Here is a 19,031-nt window from a genome sequence, read left to right as displayed (position 1 = left end):
ATACAAAGCAGAGAGGACTTCCTGTTGCAGAAAAACTCTGCAGCTGCTGCCACCCAGAAGGCTTTAAGGCAAATTGTGTGTGTGTGTGTGTGTGTGTGTGTGTGTGGTGTGTGTGTGGGTGTGTGGGTGTGTGTGGGTGTGTGTGTGTGTGTGTGTGTGTGTGTGTGTGTGTGTGTGTGTGTGTGTGTGTGTGTGTGTGGTCCTCCACACGGACCAGCGCCACCTTCTGGCCGGCTGCTGACGTCTCTCTCTGCTTCAGCAGGGCGTAGTAATGCTTTCCAGAGCACAGCGCCACCTTCTGGACGCTAATGAGAGTGAACCAGATATTTTTCAGAGAGCAGAGAAACGAAAGGGGACAGAAAAGATGGAGCTCTTGGACAAAACTTTCTGCATTACATCACAACTCTGCATTCTTGAATATAAGTTCATCAAAAGACACATTTAGACAGTGAAGAGTTCAAACATTCCAGGCTTGTGTTTAAACGAACTGACTATGACAGAAATGAAGAAAAACTCTGAGTTCTCGAGGGAAATTAATACACAGTTGAATAAGTTAAATGATGACGTCAATGAAATAAGATTAATTTTGAAAGATCGAAACGTAATGTCTGCTGATGATGATATAGTTCAAGGACTTGAGGATCTTCTTACAGATGACCATTTTAACATCAGCTGCAAGACTTTGGAGAGCAACAGAGGACATAGACAAACTGCAACAGTTGGACATCAGCTTGATGGACAAATATTCAATTAGAAAAATTGAAATATTACAGGAATTACTTGAAGAGGGCAATTTAAGTTTGAATTCAAGACTTAACAGAGCAGTGAAGGCCGTGCACAAATTGCAAAAGCTGGACAACCAGATAAAAGACGTACGAAAGGAGGTGATGAAACTGAAGAACAACACAGAGACAGAGAGACAAAAGGAGGAGATGGACATTGCCAAAATATCACAGATGGAGAAACAAAAGGACATGGAAATAAATAGAAATGTGGATAAGTTAATTGATAACGTCTTTGAAGTAAGATACATTTTGAAAGATCAAAACATAATGTCCGCTGACAATTTAGCACAAGGACTTCAGAATCATCTTTCAGATGACCATTTCCATATGGAATGTATAAAAACCAGACTTTTGAGAGCAGCAGAGGACATATACAAACTGCAACAGCTGGACATCAGCTTGATATGTGTGGACAAATAGAAAGTTAGAAAATTTAATTACTTCACAAACTACTGGAAGAGGCCAATTTAAATTTAAAATCAAGAGTTGATAGAGCAGTGGAGATCATGGACACAACTCAAGAAAGAGTCACAGATGGCGAAACCAAAGGAGGTGAAGGAAATCCTGAAAAAGTCACAAACGGCGAAACCAAAGGAGGTGAAGGAAATCCAAAAAGAGGCAGAAATGAAAGCAACGCAAGATAAGAAAAAAGAAGAGAGCAAATTCCTAAAGAATGTCACAATAGGCATTGGTACAGCTTTAGGGGTAGGTTTGCTAATTGCGGGGGGAATTTACATCTGGAAAGCCTTTGCAAAATTAACCTAAACGGAGCCTCCATCTCAATTATATCCAGAGAAATGCCATTTAAAACCTGCCTTAACCCCACACCAGTTTGACAGTCTTGTTTCCGACCTGCCATGATCCAGGCATCTCGCACCAGGCAGGGGGGGTCCAGGTACTCCCAGGGACCCGGCTGGGTCCTTGGAACTGTAACCTGGAGCCCCACGTCCGAGCCATTGGTGCCTTAATTCACCAAGCTCATTCTCATTCATCAAGCAATGTGTCAAACCCTTCATCAAGGGCTGGCATGAATGTAGACAGCCACTCTCTCCAGAGGAGCTGAATGTTGCCAGTAATCTCATTCTCAAGTCTTTTCAGAAGGATGCTTTTCCTGAAGAGTACACTTCTCTCCACGTTACGATGGAGCTTCACAGCTCAAGCTCCATTGTAACTTTTGACCCCTACATGGATGAAGGCCTCATGAAAGTTGGAGGTCACCTTCATGCTTCATTGGATGCAGTATCCAAGAATCCAGTCATTCTCCCAAGCAAACATCATGTGTCAAAGTTGCTTGTCTTCCACTATCATGCCATGGTTATGCATCAAGGAAGGCAGTTCACAGAAAGTGCGGTTAGTGCGATGACCACAGGCACCACTGTGGTCTTCACCTTCCAGGCCCACTTGGTTATGTCGTTCCATGTACGCTTTCCCTGCCAGTATCTTGCACCCTGCTGTGATGTGTTGGACTGTCTCAGGGGCCTCCTTGCACAACCTACACCTTGGTTCTTGTCTGGTGTGGTAGATCTGGGCCTCTATTGCTCTGGTGTTTAGGGCCTGTTCCTGGGCGGTCAGGATGAGGGCCTCTGTGCTGTCCTTGAGTCCAGCTTTTTCCAGCCATTGGTAGGATTTACTGATATCAGCCACTTGGGTTATTTGCTGGTGGTACATCCCATGTAGGGGCTTGTCCTCCCATGAGTTTATTCTTTGCTAAACTCACAGTGATACATTTGAGTATTTGAGTCGTTTGTGAGTTTTGAACTGAATATCAAACATTCACTTAAAAAGCATACAGTTATTTCTATCTTAAAATATTTAGACCGAGTAACGTAAATACACATGTGAATTATATTCAATTGTATTGAATCAACCATCTGATTCAATCATATTCAGCCCCTCAGGAGGAAAGAAAAGTCCTTAAGTCATCTTAAAGAAGCTGAAATGCTGAAAGCAGCAAAAGTAGCAGAATAAAAAAAATCCCTTTTCTAGGCTTCATACCTGCATGACCCATTTTTCCTCTGAGCTTCACATTATCTGGAATCAAGAATCCCATTTAAGACCTTTTAATTGGCGTGTCTTCTCTTTTTACTTTGAGGAATCACCGTTTCTTCTTTCCAAAGAAGTCAGCGCAAAAGGAGAACTAAAAGAGCTGGCCATTACATTTGTTGCAAGCTGCGACCCGGGGAGCGAAATGATGTAATAAAGGAATAATGACTTTCAAATGCGAATAACTGACATTAGAGTCACTGATTGAGGCCCTAATAAATCCGACGCCGATGCACAACCCAGGAAGATGTGCAACGGGTGAAGATGTCAGAAAGAGCGTGGGATATTTATCCAGTTATCACACTTTCAGAAAACACTAATTTGGCTGTTTGGAAATATAAGTCGTGCCTATTGTTAAGATAATCTGCAGCTGACACGCTCATAGGAATACAACGCTTTTCAGAGCAATGACACAATAAAAAATGCCATGTATTTTTTGTTTTTAGTGATTCTGTTCAAATGTGACACTGATTATTGAGACGATGAGAAAACAGCTTTAATGTGAAATGAGTCAAAAAAAATCCCAGCACAAAGTGACCAAATCAAACAAAGTCAAGGCATGGCGCAGAAAAGAAACTGCATTTTCATCTAACCACCAAATTATACCATTTCCAAGCTTTTGGAAACTTGTTCCGGTTTCATTCGTGGGTTCGGGTTTCGCATTGGAAAAGCAGGAATGCTGGCAGGCGTCCAGCACAGCCTCTTCCTCTTGGCTGAGGTTATTATCTCACCGATATCACAGCCTGAGATATGAATCTCCCTCCATCATGAATTTAAGTATGAATTTAAGTCAAGAGGAGGGGGAAGAGATGAGAATGAAAACACCTTGTTCAGTGAGTTCATCCCCTCCTTTAATCATCTGTGTTCACACAAATAAAGCACTTTTAATTGCACTGGATAAGGCAGTGATTTTTTAAATTGGCTTCCAAGTTAATTGAAATTGTGAAGCTTCTGTCAGTGCTCTGAAACTCACTCACTCACTCGCATGCGAACCAAGCGATTTTACACTAAAGTGTTTTCATTTTAAAAAAAAAAGAGTTTGGTGTTTTATGTTCACCGCCATCAGAGGAAAGTGATCAACATTCTTCTCTGTGGATCTGTCAACAGGTCAAACTGTCACCGTGAGTTGGATGCTTCCCAGCTGCATTACGACACGCTGCCACTCAAAGCTGTTGGATTTCACGTTGACTTGTCTCGTCTCAACGGCATCAGTATTTGATGTTGTTGAGTCGGTGGCGAACGTTGAGCTGGAAGTATGAAAAAAAAACAAACAACTAAATTAACCCCTTACTACATACCTTAAGCCCACCGTTGACAAAACAATTGCAGCAAAACGTTGACTTGTTTTATGTGACTGTTGTGTTCACAGCAAAATAGACTTTTTAAAGAAAGTGGAAGAAGAGCTAAAAAGAAGTAAACAATACAAAAAATATCTAAAAAAGGAATCAGATCCTTTCCAACCCATTTCTGTCTTCCTCTATTATTTCAGATGAATTAAAGCGCTCTGACATGTGACACAATTCACAATCAATTTATCAATTTAGTAATTTACATTACCCCATTTATCAACAAATGCCAACATGAACAATTAGTGTAGAAAATCTCATTCGGTTCAAATCTGCTTCATTTAAACCAGATTTTGCACACATTTGAAATGGAAACTTTAAAGACAGAGACAGACTCAGAAACACCAGCCTGGAAGTGGCTTTGTGTGGGAAATTCAAAATATTTCACAGTTAATGACAGAAATTACTCCAGTGAACCTTTCCAGGAAAACATTTAAGAAAACCATCATTATTTAGGAGTACTTTCCACGTAAAAAGAAAAGACAAAGGAACATCAGAGACTTGAGCAAACGTACATAATCATAAAATGGAGATTAGTGGGGAGGGATGAAGACTGCACCATTTTATTTGGGATATCAGAAGTTTTTATTTGTTAAAAAAAATACACACCTGAACCATCAGGACCTGTAAAATAGATTCATTTGAAGAGCAAAGCAGTGAAGTGATGCTTCAAATTCTTGGCTGTACATTGAAAGATCAGAAAGATCAGTGCTGGAGGAAAATGAATAGACAACCGTAACTTTAAATAAAAGTATTAAACTAAAGGAATGCAGAATACATAACTATGATATCAGACAGACTGTACAACTCTAAAATGAATCCGTGTCAGTGAAGGGTTTCTGACTTAAACAATTAAACATTGGTTCCTGCAGCAGCATGAATGCCGGGTGCAACCTGAGGTCACTCAGCTTGTTTCCCTGTGAAGCACGGATTCCCCTCTGCACAGAAATCCTTAAAAGGAAATGGGAGCTCCTCCTGTTTCTGGAGAAAACGGACGGATGAGTTAGAGGGGGAAGGAGTTTTAGATTTTCATTTTCACTTCTGAGGAAGCCTGTTTTTTGCAACTGTGAGTGTATAAAAGGTGAAGCTCATGGCACTCCAGAGTCAGACAGCAAAACTCACAGAGAGGAGAAGTCCTTCAGTCTGGAGAGGAGAGACCAGTTTCACTCATTTTTATCATCTGAGACAAACATGACGTCTGCTGTCCAGCTCATCGTTCTTCTGGCCTGCATCTTCCTCTGCACCTCAGCAGGACGTAAGTGTGCTGGACAAAGATTTTCTTTTTGTCGTTTTATTGGGTACAAACTACCTTCTTTACTTACGCTGTAATCATTTCTCCCCAGCTATCATGAGATGCCGATGCATAAAGACGGTCACAGCAGTAAGATGTGAATTCATCAAAGAAGTGAAGGTGCTTGAACCCAATCAGGCCTGCAAGAACCGCGAAGTGATGTAAGTCCCTGCAGAAAAAAAAAATTGGCAAAATGGTGAGAAACAACACTGAAAACTAAAAACCAATTTATTATTCTGTTATTGCAGAGTCGTCCGGAACGATAATAAAGAGATCTGTCTCGACCTGAAGTCAAGTTTCACCCAAAACCTGCTAAAAAAAGAAATGTAAGTGGAAAAAGTAGTTCTTTTAAAACACCTTTCAGTTCAGTTTTACATAAAATATAAAACTGATGTTTAGTAGCAGCCGAAGTAGCTGAAGTGATTCAGTCAACAGGAATCAAATCTAAAGAATTCAGTTATTTCTACCACTAACAGAGGCCTAAACAGTTGGTTCCTAAATATTCTCTTGGAGAAGATAATTGACAATTTCATCATTTTAGGCTCTAACCTAACATGTTGTAGCGTGTTAAATAAGTAAAACAAATTCAGATCGTTTTTTTAGAAGCATTAACAGTGGTGGTTTCAAAATGTTTACATTTGGCTTGTTGTCTTAACAGGAGCAAGAAGAAAGTGTCAACAACAACAACAAGAACAACAACAAGAACAACAACAACTGCAGCTGCAACACAATCAGCAGCAACAGCAACGTCGTCTGTCTGAAATCAGTGTCGTTAAAGATTAGAGGATCTCTTTTAGGACTGAATTCCCGGTTAATCTGCAAAATGTGACTTTCACAAAAATCTGTGGATTTTTACTTTGTTTGATATGCACATTTAGTTTTGAAGGATGTAAATACATAAATATTTACAAATTTGCTTAACTTAAATAAATATCCATGTGTAAACACAGCACTTCTGTCTTTTTATTGCTCTGTACAGAAACATTACTTGCAGTTGAAGGCTTATCTGGTATCTATTGAAAGACACGGTGGAGGAAATTGCCTCGATTTGTCAACGCACGTACAAAGAGAATCGCTCAAAACTATAATGTCTGGTCCTGCTGTGACTCACCTACAACCTGTAACCTCCAAATATCCCACTCACCTTCACTCCGGAGCAGCTAAACAAGCTTTGACCCATTATTACCTTTGTGGTGTGTGTGGTGGATGCTCCTACCTCCACATATGATGAATGGACTGAACTTATTTAGCTTTTCGGAGAGCTTTACGCTAGAGTCACATTCACACATTTATACACCAAATTCTCTTCCGCAGACCAGTAGGCAATTTGGGGTTAAGTGCCTTGCCCAGAGGCACATCGACATGTGGCAGGAGGAAGCTGGAATCGAACCTACAACTTTCCGAGTGCACGACGACTGCTCTGCCATTCAACCACAGTCACCCTTAACACATCGTGTTAGTAATTATTTGTTTTCTTCATATTAGTTACAGCTTACAGTCCAAGTTAGTTATTTCATTTAGACATATATTTTCTAATGGGTCGACACTTTAGTTAATGTCTGACTCAATGATTTACTTACACTTGTGTTTTGTTTGAGGTGCTGCTGATATAAACCAGCTGGAGGAGGAAAACTGGAGCGAACCATTTGCTTTTCTGGAAGACTGAAGGGGGGAGACTTTGTTGTTTCCAGCTTATCTCAATTAGTTAATTTTGTCACTTATTGTTTGTGCTAAGTTATCATTAGTTTTGCTTTATTTGTTTCATAGGATGCTTTAACATGTTCTTTTGTCATGTTGGTCTAGTCAAAGTCTGGACTTGGATCCAGCTCTGGAAAAAATGAAGAGCTGAACCCATTTGAAAACCTCCTGGTTGTTTCACCAAACACTGATTTCTGAGCTCTGCCTGAGTTAAAACATTAGTATTACTGTTTCTAAATGAATATAAACTTATTTTCTTTGTTATCTAAGGTCTGAAAGCTGCAAGTTTTTTGTTATTTTGACCATTTCTTGTTTTCTTCAAATAAATACTAAATTTTTGCCTGTAACTTCTCAGACATGTTGTCAGTAGTTCATAGGATAAAAGAACAATGTTCACTTTACTCAAACATAAACCTATAAAGAGTCAAATCAGAGACATTGATCATTTTCAGTCGTCTCTTAATTTTTTCCAGATCTGCTTGATTGTTTATCTTAATCAAACATTCATGTTTCTAAAAATGGTCAAATGTGTGTGATTTTAATAGTTCAGCTACCGACGCACAGTTCCTCTGCAGGGTTAAACATTCAGAATATCATCAATGCAGCCAGTGGGTGGTCTGTTTTAGAATAATGGTGTGAATCCTCTTCATTTACAAAAAAATAGTTAAACACAAACACATGCACACACACTAGTACCTTGGTATCTAATAATTAGTACCTGACTAAGATATTTTCGAATCCGTCATGGATCTTCATCAGTTCTCTTGTTGCTCTTGCTGTAATAAATAAATAAATTGGGAAAGAATGATAAGCATGAGGTTGAATAAAGTGACCATGAAATCCGTTTTTATATTTACTTCTGCTGCAGTGACACTGAAATGACTGAGTCCTTGGCTGCTTTCCAGCTGCGACGGGTTGCAGCTCATCTCCATTCACAGAAAGCGCTGCCGTTATCTGGATTCCGCGTCTCAGTCTCTGATAAGGTTGAGGAAAATCGTGACTCATCTGGTGGGAGTTGGCCAGAGTCCCAGAGGCGCAGAATTAAAGAAAGAGGTCAGTTCAGGTCAGCTAGAAAATCTGACAGAGTCTCGGTTTTGGTCTAGTTCCCTGATTAATTCTTCAGAAAAATACCTCGACTTTGTCAAACAAACAGATTAATAGTTGTTTACAACTGAATCAGTGCCAATACAAATATTTCCAGCCACCACAGTTATCTGTCTTCTCCAGCCTGCAGAAGTTGCTCTGCTGGTTTTCAACACCCGCAGAGAAAATGCTTCCAAGGCGGCCGAGTTCCAACACGTTTTGTGACGTGCTGGAAGTCTGCTCCTCCGGATTCGGAGGAAAATGACGCGGGGCCAGTGAAAGTTGGGAAGGTCTTTTTTTAGTTCAGTTCCTAAGAAGACTCACCTGGTTGGTTTTCACCCCAGTCTGAGTGTATAAAAGGAGAAGCCGATGGCTCAGGAGTGCAGAACGCTTCACCTCAAAGAGGAGCCAAGTCACTGCAGGAGAAACGACTGATCTTCACAAGCTGAAGCAAGGATGAACTCCGGGATCCAGTGCATCGTTCTTCTGGCCTGCGTCGCCTTCTGCTCCTCAGCCAGTAAGTGTGCAAAACAATTCTGTGATTGAAACTATTCCTAATCAAAACCACAGCTTAATTTATGCTGCCATTTGTTCTCCAGGTATTATGAAGTGCCAGTGCATAAAAACGATTTCTGCAGTACGGCGCCATCTCATCGCTGATGTGATAGTGCATAAACCTGGTCCGACCTGCAGCCAACAGCAAGTGATGTAAGTATCTTCAAGAGCAAATGATGATTAGAGTGACTGCTGAGCGTTGATTGAATTTGTTTCATTGAAATGTTTTTCCGTCTCTTGCAGTGTCATCCTGAAAAATGCAACCCGGCTCTGTCTTGACCCTGAGGGACATCAGGCTCAAGACCTCATCAGATCACTGAAAGCTAAAGAAATGTAAGTGGAATTGTTTTTATATTTATATTATATTTTATATAGTTGTTTTAGTAGCATGGTAGCGTCTCTATGATGCTCTGCACTTTAGACAGGCATAAACGCCAGCGTGCAAAAACAGACATATCTGAGATAAAACGCTATTTTTAACTTAATGTAAAATCACTGATTTGTCATGATTCTTTGTTTTAAATGTTTTGTAAAAAAAAAAAAAAAGGGAAAAAAAGAGCAAAGAAAAGCACATTGTTGACTCTGATCTGTTTCCTTCACAGGCAAACAAAGACTCAGAAGCCGAGCAGTGTCAACACAAAAGAAACTACTGCAACAACAACTACTGCAGCAACCACAACTACTGTAGCAACAACAACAACTGCAGCAACCACAACTACTGTAGCAACCACAACTACTGTAGCAACAACAACAACTGCAGCAACCACAACTCCTGCTGCAACACCAACATCAGCAGCTACAATGTCAACAGCAGCAGCAACAGAAACAGAAACATCAGTAGCAGCAGCAGCAGCAACAGAAACAGCAGCAGCAGAAACATCAGTAGCAGCAGCAGCAACAGAAACAGCAGCAACATCAACATCAGTAGCAGCAACAGAAACAGCAGCAACATCAACATCAGTAGCAGCAACAGAAACAGCAGCAACATCAACATCAGTAGCAGCAGCAGAAAACAGCAGCAACATCAACATCAGTAGCAGCAACAGAAACAACAGCAGCAGCAACATCAGTAGCAGCAACAGAAACAGAAACAGCAGCAACATCAACATCAGTAGCAGCAACATCAGTAGCAGCAACAGAAACAGAAACAGCAGCAACATCAACATCAGTAGCAGCAACATCAGTAGCAGCAGCAGAAACAGAAACAGCAGCAACATCAACATCAGTAGCAGCAACAGAAACAGAAACAGCAGCAACATCAACATCAGTAGCAGCAACAGAAACAGAAACAGCAGCAACATCAACATCAGTAGCAGCAACAGAAACAGAAACAGCAGCAACATCTCTGTAATTTGTTTGCAGAGTTGCACCACATTAAGAATATTAACTCAGCAAAGACCTGAAACAGAGAAAAGACAAGTTTTAGTTGTCATGAAGTCTTGGCCCAATTTGACTTTCAAATCTGTCAGTTCCTTTGTGTAATGTATTTTGATGTGATATAATTTAATTAGCGGATAATTCAATTCATGGATGTAATTTATGAGCAACAGTTGTTTATTGTCAGCAATTATCTGTATAATTTGAAGTATTTAAATATGCATGTTATTATTATATTTTTTTTATTCCAATTCATTTCTATATGATGCCAGAGATAGAAACATATGTTATAATAAACAATTGATAGAAACACAAAAATTGTCTTCTTGGCAGTTTGTCTGCATTAATTCATAGCTTGTATTATTACAAACTCACCTGCAGAGACAGAGTGCAAACCCCAGAGTGCCCTGAACAGAGTTCAGCAGCAACATCAGAAATGTGAGAAGAAAGCCGGCAGAGAGCTGAAGCTACAGGCTCTCACAGGCGTCGCCGTGTCTCTGGGAACGGACGATGTGCCAAGTCGTCTTTGATGCAGCAGAAGTTCTGGAAACTGCAAAACGTTCCCTGTGATGTCGGATTTGTCCATTTTTCTGCAGACGAACATAAAAAAAACGTTGCTTGAACAAAAGCAAAGCAGAGAAAACTGAGAATGGATGCGTTGGTGTTGTAGTGAAGAGTAAGAAATGAACAGAGATTTCTAAATCTGAACGCACGGACCTAGAAATAAATGCTTGTTGAAAAAAAAATGAAAAAATGAAAACCAGTCTGGGAAAGATATTTCTGAGATCCATATTTTAGTTTCTGCTGCAGAGGTGCATCAAACCTCTGCAAACCTCTAAAGTATGGGCTCGGTTATCTGTCTTCCCTTTTTGTTTTTGAATCTATTTTAAAAGAATAATTGAATAATTGGAGCCTGATGGAACAACCTGCTTCATTTTATTTTTCAGATAAACCCACATTCCTGTTGTACATTTGAAAGATTTTGATTTTGGACGGCCTGGGTTGCTCTGATATGAAAAATTTGAAAACTCCTGCAGGATCTGAGACGTTTTCCGGACTCTTGTACCAAATGAAGTTGAAATATTTGAAACCAGAGCAGTAGGCTGAACATTTAAAATCATCAGCTACCAAAGCACAAAATATTAGAGTGAGATTAAAACTACTTGTGCACAATATAGAGCAGACAAGCTGTTTTTGCAAAAAACAAGAAAAAAGAAAAACAGGCCAAGCAGAATAACTACTGCTATAATTATCACCCTGCAGCAGTTTTCTAATGATAAACCATAAAGGCTCACTCACATTATCATTGCAACATCACTGAGCAATCAAGTACACTTATCTGAACTCACATGAACTGAGAAATTGATGACTGTTGCGTGTTTGAGAAAATGTGCGCCTTTCTGTGAGAATCTGTTTCTAGATTTAAGCTGAGTGCAAAGGTTTGGCATAGCCAAAACAAAAGGCCAACTAACACGTTTTCAACAATTGTTTTGTCAATGTCTTTAATTACCAGTAAACATATTGTTTCCATTAAATAAGAAACACAATTAAAAATCACATGCGAGTGAGTTTGTTCAGGCGATAAGTCGTTCAAAGACATGCTGCGTATCATCACACTTCTACAACTTCCTGTCGTCTTCTTTGTCTTTTCCCCCGGTGGTAACATCCGGTTGCTGATCACGTGACACATGTGGCACAAAAAAAAAAAAAAAACGTTTCCATTGCAGTTTTGCAAATTTTGACACGTGCTAGCGCAAATACGTTTCATCGAAAAACGTTTTGTTTTTTTTTTGTCAAAATCACAGTGCTTTCATTGAGTAGTTTATTATTATTTTTATTCATATTTGTGCCTTTATAGTTTCAGCGGAAACGCAGCTGCTGCCCCTTCAAAAATGGGGAAACCAGTAAAGACTTGTCACATCTGAACCGTTTAATTTTGACAAGCCCAAGGAGTATTGCAGTCAATCGAGTGGAAAATGATGAAAGCGTGACGGCAGGTTTTGACGTCGGAGAGTCAGGGCCTCACCTGAGCAGTGGATGGAAACACGTTGATTTCTCCACCTCAAAAGAACCGGCTCTTCCACGACAGCCGCCAGATCCCGACTGACGTCACAGAGAACCTGAGGGCCCAAAGTGTCAACATCTTCAATTCAAGATTCTGCTTTTCCAAAGGAGATGAATTACGATTAATCTCTGACATCTTATTTGATTTCATCATCCACGTTGGTTCAGTTTAGACAAGTCGCAGATTAATTGGTAATAAATCAGTTTGGTTTATTAGTGCAGTGAAGCACGGACATTAAAATCTTATTTTCTTTTTCAGAATGTGGTCAGTGATTTTGCTGAGTCATCCTGTGATACATCGTTTTGATTCCTCGCAGTCATGTGGTGTTGAGGAGTTTTTTTTTTAAATTTTTTTTATTATCATCATGTTGTTTTATTTTTAGTGACCCACTTTGGTTCCTCCTTTTTGACCCAAAGGACACGTGCTGGTAATCATGAGGGAGCGACGCTGCTTAGGTGAAACCGCGGCGTTCACAACAAACTTTACCCTGAGGCTGGACGTGGTTTCTCTGTCTGGAGATTTATCCCTCTGTCTGTCTGTCGACAGGATCGTCCTCAAATGAAAATGTCTGTGTCTGTGATAAATACTTAATTTTTATATAAATAAGAGTAAGACTATGTCTGTGTCTTCTATTTATATATATAAACGATGCTTGCAGACATTTTATCTTCAAACTTGCTCCACAGTTCCACGGGTGTCCAGATGAAGAACACAGCATGATGCTGCCACCACCGTGCTTCACATTGGGGTTGTATATTTAGGGTAGAGCTGCACAATCACAGTGGCAATATTAAAACAAAGGGCCGTTTAGAGACCAATAACTGCTGGCTAATATATCCCAAGAGTTATAAACTTACACTTTTCACACCAATATAACATGTAGCCAGTTGCCCAAAATGCTGGAGGTCACAGAGTGATGGAAGCACAGAGGAGAGAAGAAATATAGGCAAATACGTAACTGGTATTTTCATAGCAATATTTATCAATATTGCAATAATATGTAACATTCTCAGAAAGCGGTGAGGTGAGTGCAGGGTGACGAGTGCAGCATAACGCCAGGTGGATTTTTCTGTTTTGTTTTCATGTAGCAATATATCTCAATATGTCCCGCAAGGATAGAAAGACATTAAATGTCAGGATTTTTCCAATATCGTGCAGCTCAACTCAGGGGATTTTCAGTCCAGTCCTCAAACCTGACCACGGCGGCATGCTGTTAATAATAATAAAAAAAACCCATGATAATAGACAAGTGGATGACAACATGACAACGTGTCGCATGCCTAAAAACTCATCTCCAGCAGATGAACAGCCTCTAAAAGTCTTTAAAACGAATGAAAAATATCAGGTAACCTGAGAGATGTTCATCAGCCAAAACTGCTTAGTAATCTGATTTGTGCTGCTTTCCAAACATTTCCACAAACTGTATTTCATTTCCACTACAGACGGTTTACCAGTTTAGTCGTCCTAAAACCAGTCCGTCACTCCATCATCACAGTAATGCTAAAGCTAAAGCCAAAGAACCACAGACTGAAATAAAAGCCACAACTACACAGCTGTCACCGGATGCCGACTCCTGGGTGGCCTTTGAGATTTATTTTCACAGATAATCAGAGAGCGTCGCTGAGACAAACCATGGAGTCATTTCTGTGAGGACGGTCAAGAAGAAGGCCACACAAGGCGCAGCAATCGATTTCTTTACTATTTCTCTCTCTTTAAGTTGGGATTTTTCAATTTTGGATGTTCTGTGGAAGGAAAAAGTAACTTGGACAGACTAAAAATCATTTAGTATAATCTTCTGCTGGTCTGTAATGTCTAGGAGAGACTTTGGGTCAGTTCACCCCTTTGCTGATTTATAGTACAATTCTTTATCCATGCATTGTCATTTATTACAATGTAGGAAATGCTTCCTACATTGCAGCATGTTCACAAATTTTGCAGCTGAATAATTATAAAAAGCTCAGGTCTCTTAATCTAATTCTATCAAATTTAAAGATTTTTTTTGCACTTCACTTTATCTTCTCTCGTTTCCATTCTTATCTTCTCTTTTAGATTATGATGGCTAAGTAGGTATGGTCTGCAAATTATTGTGAAAACATTTTTCATCAGAAATAAGAATTTTGACTTTTTGTTGTCATAATAAGTTTCAGTTATTGGTGTTAATAAAAACTGACTCAAAATCAAAACTGATTTCAGCTACATTTTGTTTTTTGTTTCACAAGAAGCAACAATAAACACCAGTAAACCCTACAATATTAAATGTGGACAGTTTAGTGGCACCGATCACATTTTATCAACTAAATTGAGTCCTGAAGGAACCTAATGTGAATATGTTTCAAGAACAATATCTGTGTTTGCTTTGCCATGCAGTCACCATCTTGCAAAACTAATTATTTCCTAAAAATAAGTAATAAAGAGTTTTTGTTTTAAAAATAACATTCTTTATAGTTGTCACAATAGTACCACAAAATATTGCGATGAAATTCTAAGCCCATGTTGTCCACCTCTACTTCAGATCATGCTGCACTAATTTCATCATTTAAAGGTTTGGAGAAACAGAATGAACCTCATTTTAAGTCAATTAATTTAGTTAAAATACCTTGAAGAAAGAAGCGATGCAATGAAATCAAAAACAAAACCATTCAGCAACAACAAAAAGAAGCAGCCGCAAGGTCACTGTAGTTTACTGTACTATTTGTGCAATACTGGAAGAAACCAAAACTGTGACCATCACGCCGTCCTCTGGAAAATAGACTTGTGCGGGCGCCTGGATTCGTCTGCAGATCCGCAACAAGCAGATCAGAGGAAAAGGAGCTGTTGTCGGTTCGCAAACAACAACATGCTAAATCCGTCTGACTCATTTCTGTGGCTGCGGGTCAGAGCCGCGCCGAGCGCTGACCTCAGCGGGGCCTTCGGTCGTTCCCTGAACCCACCGTCCCATGACTCCCTGCTGTTGCACATGTGAACTCACCAAAGTGAAACCGCACACATGCACCACTCTGGGTACTGTTCAGATTTGGAGATGAGCACATGACCCCCCCTGTGCGTATAAGTATTGGAGTACCAGGGCAGGGTTCCAGTAGACAAGTGTTTTCTTCTGTTCTGTTCTTTGGCAAGGATCTCAACAAGCAGCCGGTGGAACAAGATGAAGCTCTGCATTGTGTTTGTGCTGGCGGCCCTGCTGGTGCTCACTGACGGTAAGAGACGCAGAAACGCTGGCGCAAAGTCCAGAAAAGGGAAGATTTTCAGGGGGAAAGCGAGCAGCTGGAAGTGTTTTGTTATTGTCAGATGAACTACTTGAAGAGGTATTTATATTCACAAACATTGTGCTTTTTAGGACACAAGATGGAAACATCCTGATGCTTTCGTGAAAAATGTTTAGGAGTTTAACAAGGAATTGGAAACTTTATGTCACCTTTTTTCTTTTTTTTGTGGGCAGAAAATGACTTATGCCATTATTAATGGTTTAAAGTCATTGTGCATATTTAAGCTTTTTCTTTAAGTAAAGGTGGTTGGTGACAATTTTAATTCAAGTTTGTTGGGTTGTGAAATTTAGTGTTTACAAACACTAAATTAAGAATTTCATGTGCTCGAAATAATTATGCACACAAAAAAAATTCACATAAAGTCTTTGCGATTAAAGAGATCATTTCAAATAAAACTCCATTCCAACCTTCAGATCACCTTCGTGCAAATCTGACCTTTTGTGCTTCTGAGTCACATCCCGTCATGAGTGTGTGTGAAACCGCTCTCGTGGAGCCAGGTTTCGTCACGCAGCTCCGCCTGCTGAAGAAAACTGTATGGGGAACGTGGAACTGTGTTTCTTGCGTTGTACATGTCGATGTTTGAGTTGTAAAACATCAGGATGGCAGCTGGCGGAGCAGAAGAGGAAGCAGGGCAGTTTAGTTTCACAAGCGGCTGGATGTGATGAAACATGCTGGGAAAAGCAGGAGATGTCAAGATTTGATTTATAAATTGAGAGTTTATTTAGATCCTACTAGACGTGCAGCAGAAGGAAAAACAAACTCTCAGCGTCTAAATCTCATTTTGTCATTTTACAACCAGAAAGGTCTCTGTTGATAAGGTGTTTGTGGAAGAGGAGTAAGGAGAGCTTCATTTGTGAAAAATAAAAAAAAACATGTACAGGAAGAAGTTCTGGTCTAGATCAAATGGAATTCATATATGAAAATGACCCAGTCAAAGTACAGAAGTAAATCCAAAGCAGAAGCTGTAGCCAGTCTTGGGAATTGTCACTTTCCATCCAGTCTGACTGAGCCTGAGCTACTGTGCAAAACCGAAAAGGCAAAAATGTCTGCAGATGTGCAAAGCTGGGAGACTGTAACTGTGAGCTCAAGAAAAATCCAAACCATGCATCACTTTATTTCAACTTTTGTGTTACTCTTTTATTTTAGGACTAACATAAATAATAAAACACCTTACATTTTGTATTATCTATGCCAAAATGTGAAAAGAATTTAGAGGCATCAATTATTTTTCAAGGTTCTTTAGCCAATTTTTTTTCATTTAGTTCTGCAAGGTCTCACAAGATGTTGAGATCTATGACCTCTCCCAGGACCCGTAGTTTGTCAAACACTGTCAGGTTTGGCTCACGAATGGAAATAAGACTCAGCAGGTCAGTGTGTTTTACCGAAACTCTGTTTTCTGCCCGACAGGAATGCCGCCCATAAGCAGGGATCTCAACACACACTGCAGCTGCCTGCAGGTGGAGTCCAGGATGATCCCAGCGGAGAACCTGAGGAGCATCAAGCTGGTCCCTGAGGGGCCCAACTGCGCCCGAACAGAAGTCATGTGAGTGAATTGGGAATAAGAAAAATGCTTGGTTTTACCTGACAATGCTTAATTGCAACTCTAATTAGGAATCTTGAACTTTGAGGAGTTTCTTCCTTCCCTCATTGTTCCTCCTTGAGTTCCAGCAGCATAAATCTGGCTACAGCTAGAAGAGGCAATAAATATTGTTTTGGGTTTGACAAAGAAGAAGCTATTTTATAAAACTTCACTGACATTGGCCAAAGAATGTTTTTAATGTTTTAATGTTACTTTATTCCTAAATAACTGTTAGGTTTGTAGAAAGCTTTTACTGGTTATTATGCAGCTTTGTTGATGCTGTATGTTCTGCCATTCTCAGATAAATATCGGTCCTTATCCACTTAAAGCAGAAATGGGCCTGTGTCACATCACATTTCTTCCCTACAGAAACAGGAAGCCGCAAATTATTAACTAAAAAATTTTTTGACATTAAAATACGTGCTTCTGTAGAATGCCACAGATAAAAAGAGAAAAAAAATGTTTAAAGCTGAGTTTATTTTTAAGTGTGGAAAACATACCTGTTGTTCATAGGTCTGATCAGATCAATCAATCAATCAATCAATCAATCAATCAACTTTGCTTGTACCAGCAGGCAGATTCGATTAGTGAGGTGAATCCGTTTCCTTGCCAGACAGGAAACTCGTAATTCAATATGGACTGGTGCTCGATAAAATAACATGAAATGAAATAAACACCGACTCAAATACAGCATGCTGGTTAGATTAGCTCTGATTCACGTGGCGGTCTGTCTGTTTGAAACACAACTATTCAAAATAATGTTACAACATGCCCTCATTGTGCACGAGGATTGTGAAATACGTCTCCCGTCTGCACGAGATTACTATGAAAGTTTAAAAATGGCCATCAAACTGAGTCACTCGGAAAATCCGCACAGACCTGGAGATGTTAGATCTCATCAAATAAAACAATCAGCATGAATCAAATGCTTTCTGAGAACTACTGGATGCATGGTGGAGCAGATAAGGTGGATGTAAATTCTTCTCCATGTAGGTGTTTTCCGCCCATTCCAATCATTTGGAGTGGCCTTTATATCTATATTTGGATTTGCTTCCTGAGTTTGACATTAGGATAACGATGCTCTTATTCTGTCCATCAGAGCCGGTCTGGTGAGCGGGGAGAATGTGTGTCTCAACCCTCAGTCCGCCTGGGTGAAGAAGCTGGTCCGGTTCGTCCTGGAGAGACAGAACCAGAGGCAGAAAGCCGCTCCCAAGAAGAAGCCATGAGGATTATTCTGCTCACCTCCAGACCATTCAGCTGATACCTGAGCCATGATATTACATACCTGTTCCATTACATCATTTTCTTATCTCCACTGTTTTTATACATATATATACTTTTAACTCTTTAGATGTTTCCGTATTTCACTTTTTTAAATAACTTTTGGTATTCAAACGCCGTATGTAGCAAATATATAGCTTTGTAACATGAAACTCTCACCCAGTAGCAATAAATCAGTGCAGCTTCGGTGAGAGAAATTGTGCTGTGAATTGTTTTTTGTTTCTAATGTGAGGCTTTAATAAAGTGTTGCTTCTTGCATTAAGTGTTTCAAGCCTTTCTTTGGTTGTGAACCGCGTCACATCGTTAACGTGAGGCTCGTCAAAACGTGGAGCGGGACGTTTATTGGGCGCATTTCTCGAGCTCCGGCCATCAGGTCTGTCGCTCAGTTTGGGTTTCATAGACTTGATTGAATTGGATGATGAAACCATAACATCACTGCACATTTTAGAATCATTTTATCCAAATTTGAGCTAAAGGTCTCACATTTGAATGCTTTGAACTTTAACTCAACGTTTACTTACTCGGGTGTTTTCATTATTCTTGCAGGGAAATAATTTTGTTTTTCCCAGACGTGCTTCTTTCATGTAATGACAGAAAATCACAGTAGCTCGAAAGTAAAAACCTAATGAACAATAGACATATTTACTTTACGTGAGACTTTTGAG

General features: G+C 39.8%; 3 protein-coding genes across 3 annotated transcripts; all 3 read left to right on the top strand.

Annotated features, from left to right (window-relative positions):
- Window positions 1-5,213: 5,213 nt before the first annotated feature.
- Window positions 5,214-6,391, top strand: LOC129379485 (interleukin-8-like). Its single transcript, XM_055060288.1, has 4 exons — window positions 5,214-5,429; window positions 5,518-5,626; window positions 5,714-5,791; window positions 6,124-6,391. Exons 1-4 carry the CDS (start codon window positions 5,366-5,368, stop codon window positions 6,224-6,226), a joined length of 354 nt encoding a protein of 117 aa, XP_054916263.1. The 5' UTR covers window positions 5,214-5,365; the 3' UTR covers window positions 6,227-6,391.
- Window positions 6,392-8,556: 2,165 nt separating this feature from the next.
- Window positions 8,557-10,485, top strand: LOC129379462 (GATA zinc finger domain-containing protein 14-like). The gene is made up of 4 exons (XM_055060249.1): window positions 8,557-8,763; window positions 8,846-8,954; window positions 9,045-9,134; window positions 9,404-10,485. The coding sequence occupies exons 1-4, from the start codon at window positions 8,703-8,705 to the stop codon at window positions 10,281-10,283; spliced, it is 1,140 nt and encodes a 379-aa protein (XP_054916224.1). The 5' UTR covers window positions 8,557-8,702; the 3' UTR covers window positions 10,284-10,485.
- Window positions 10,486-15,258: 4,773 nt separating this feature from the next.
- cxcl19 (chemokine (C-X-C motif) ligand 19) lies at window positions 15,259-18,606 on the top strand. The gene is made up of 3 exons (XM_055060270.1): window positions 15,259-15,437; window positions 16,914-17,049; window positions 18,185-18,606. The coding sequence occupies exons 1-3, from the start codon at window positions 15,386-15,388 to the stop codon at window positions 18,309-18,311; spliced, it is 315 nt and encodes a 104-aa protein (XP_054916245.1). The 5' UTR covers window positions 15,259-15,385; the 3' UTR covers window positions 18,312-18,606.
- Window positions 18,607-19,031: the final 425 nt, after the last annotated feature.

The sequence above is a fragment of the Poeciliopsis prolifica genome, unplaced genomic scaffold (assembly GCF_027474105.1).
Source record: "Poeciliopsis prolifica strain line A6 unplaced genomic scaffold, Auburn_PproV2 SCAFFOLD058, whole genome shotgun sequence".
Lineage (NCBI taxonomy): Eukaryota > Metazoa > Chordata > Actinopteri > Cyprinodontiformes > Poeciliidae > Poeciliopsis > Poeciliopsis prolifica.
Note: the sequence above shows the minus strand (reverse complement) of the source record. Positions and strands in the feature narration are given on the sequence as shown.

Excerpts from the sequence above, each read along its gene's own strand:
- LOC129379485 (XM_055060288.1), top strand. The coding sequence starts at position 5,366 with ATGACGTCTGCTGTCCAGCTCATCGTTCTTCTGGCCTGCATCTTCCTC. Across the intron at positions 5,627-5,713 it reads TGCAAGAACCGCGAAGTGAT|AGTCGTCCGGAACGATAATA; the intron begins GTAAGTCCCTGC and ends CTGTTATTGCAG. Across the intron at positions 5,792-6,123 it reads AACCTGCTAAAAAAAGAAAT|GAGCAAGAAGAAAGTGTCAA; the intron begins GTAAGTGGAAAA and ends TTGTCTTAACAG.
- LOC129379462 (XM_055060249.1), top strand. The coding sequence starts at position 8,703 with ATGAACTCCGGGATCCAGTGCATCGTTCTTCTGGCCTGCGTCGCCTTC. Across the intron at positions 8,764-8,845 it reads CGCCTTCTGCTCCTCAGCCA|GTATTATGAAGTGCCAGTGC; the intron begins GTAAGTGTGCAA and ends TTTGTTCTCCAG. Across the intron at positions 8,955-9,044 it reads TGCAGCCAACAGCAAGTGAT|TGTCATCCTGAAAAATGCAA; the intron begins GTAAGTATCTTC and ends CGTCTCTTGCAG.
- cxcl19 (XM_055060270.1), top strand. The coding sequence starts at position 15,386 with ATGAAGCTCTGCATTGTGTTTGTGCTGGCGGCCCTGCTGGTGCTCACT. Across the intron at positions 15,438-16,913 it reads CCTGCTGGTGCTCACTGACG|GAATGCCGCCCATAAGCAGG; the intron begins GTAAGAGACGCA and ends TCTGCCCGACAG. Across the intron at positions 17,050-18,184 it reads TGCGCCCGAACAGAAGTCAT|AGCCGGTCTGGTGAGCGGGG; the intron begins GTGAGTGAATTG and ends TCTGTCCATCAG.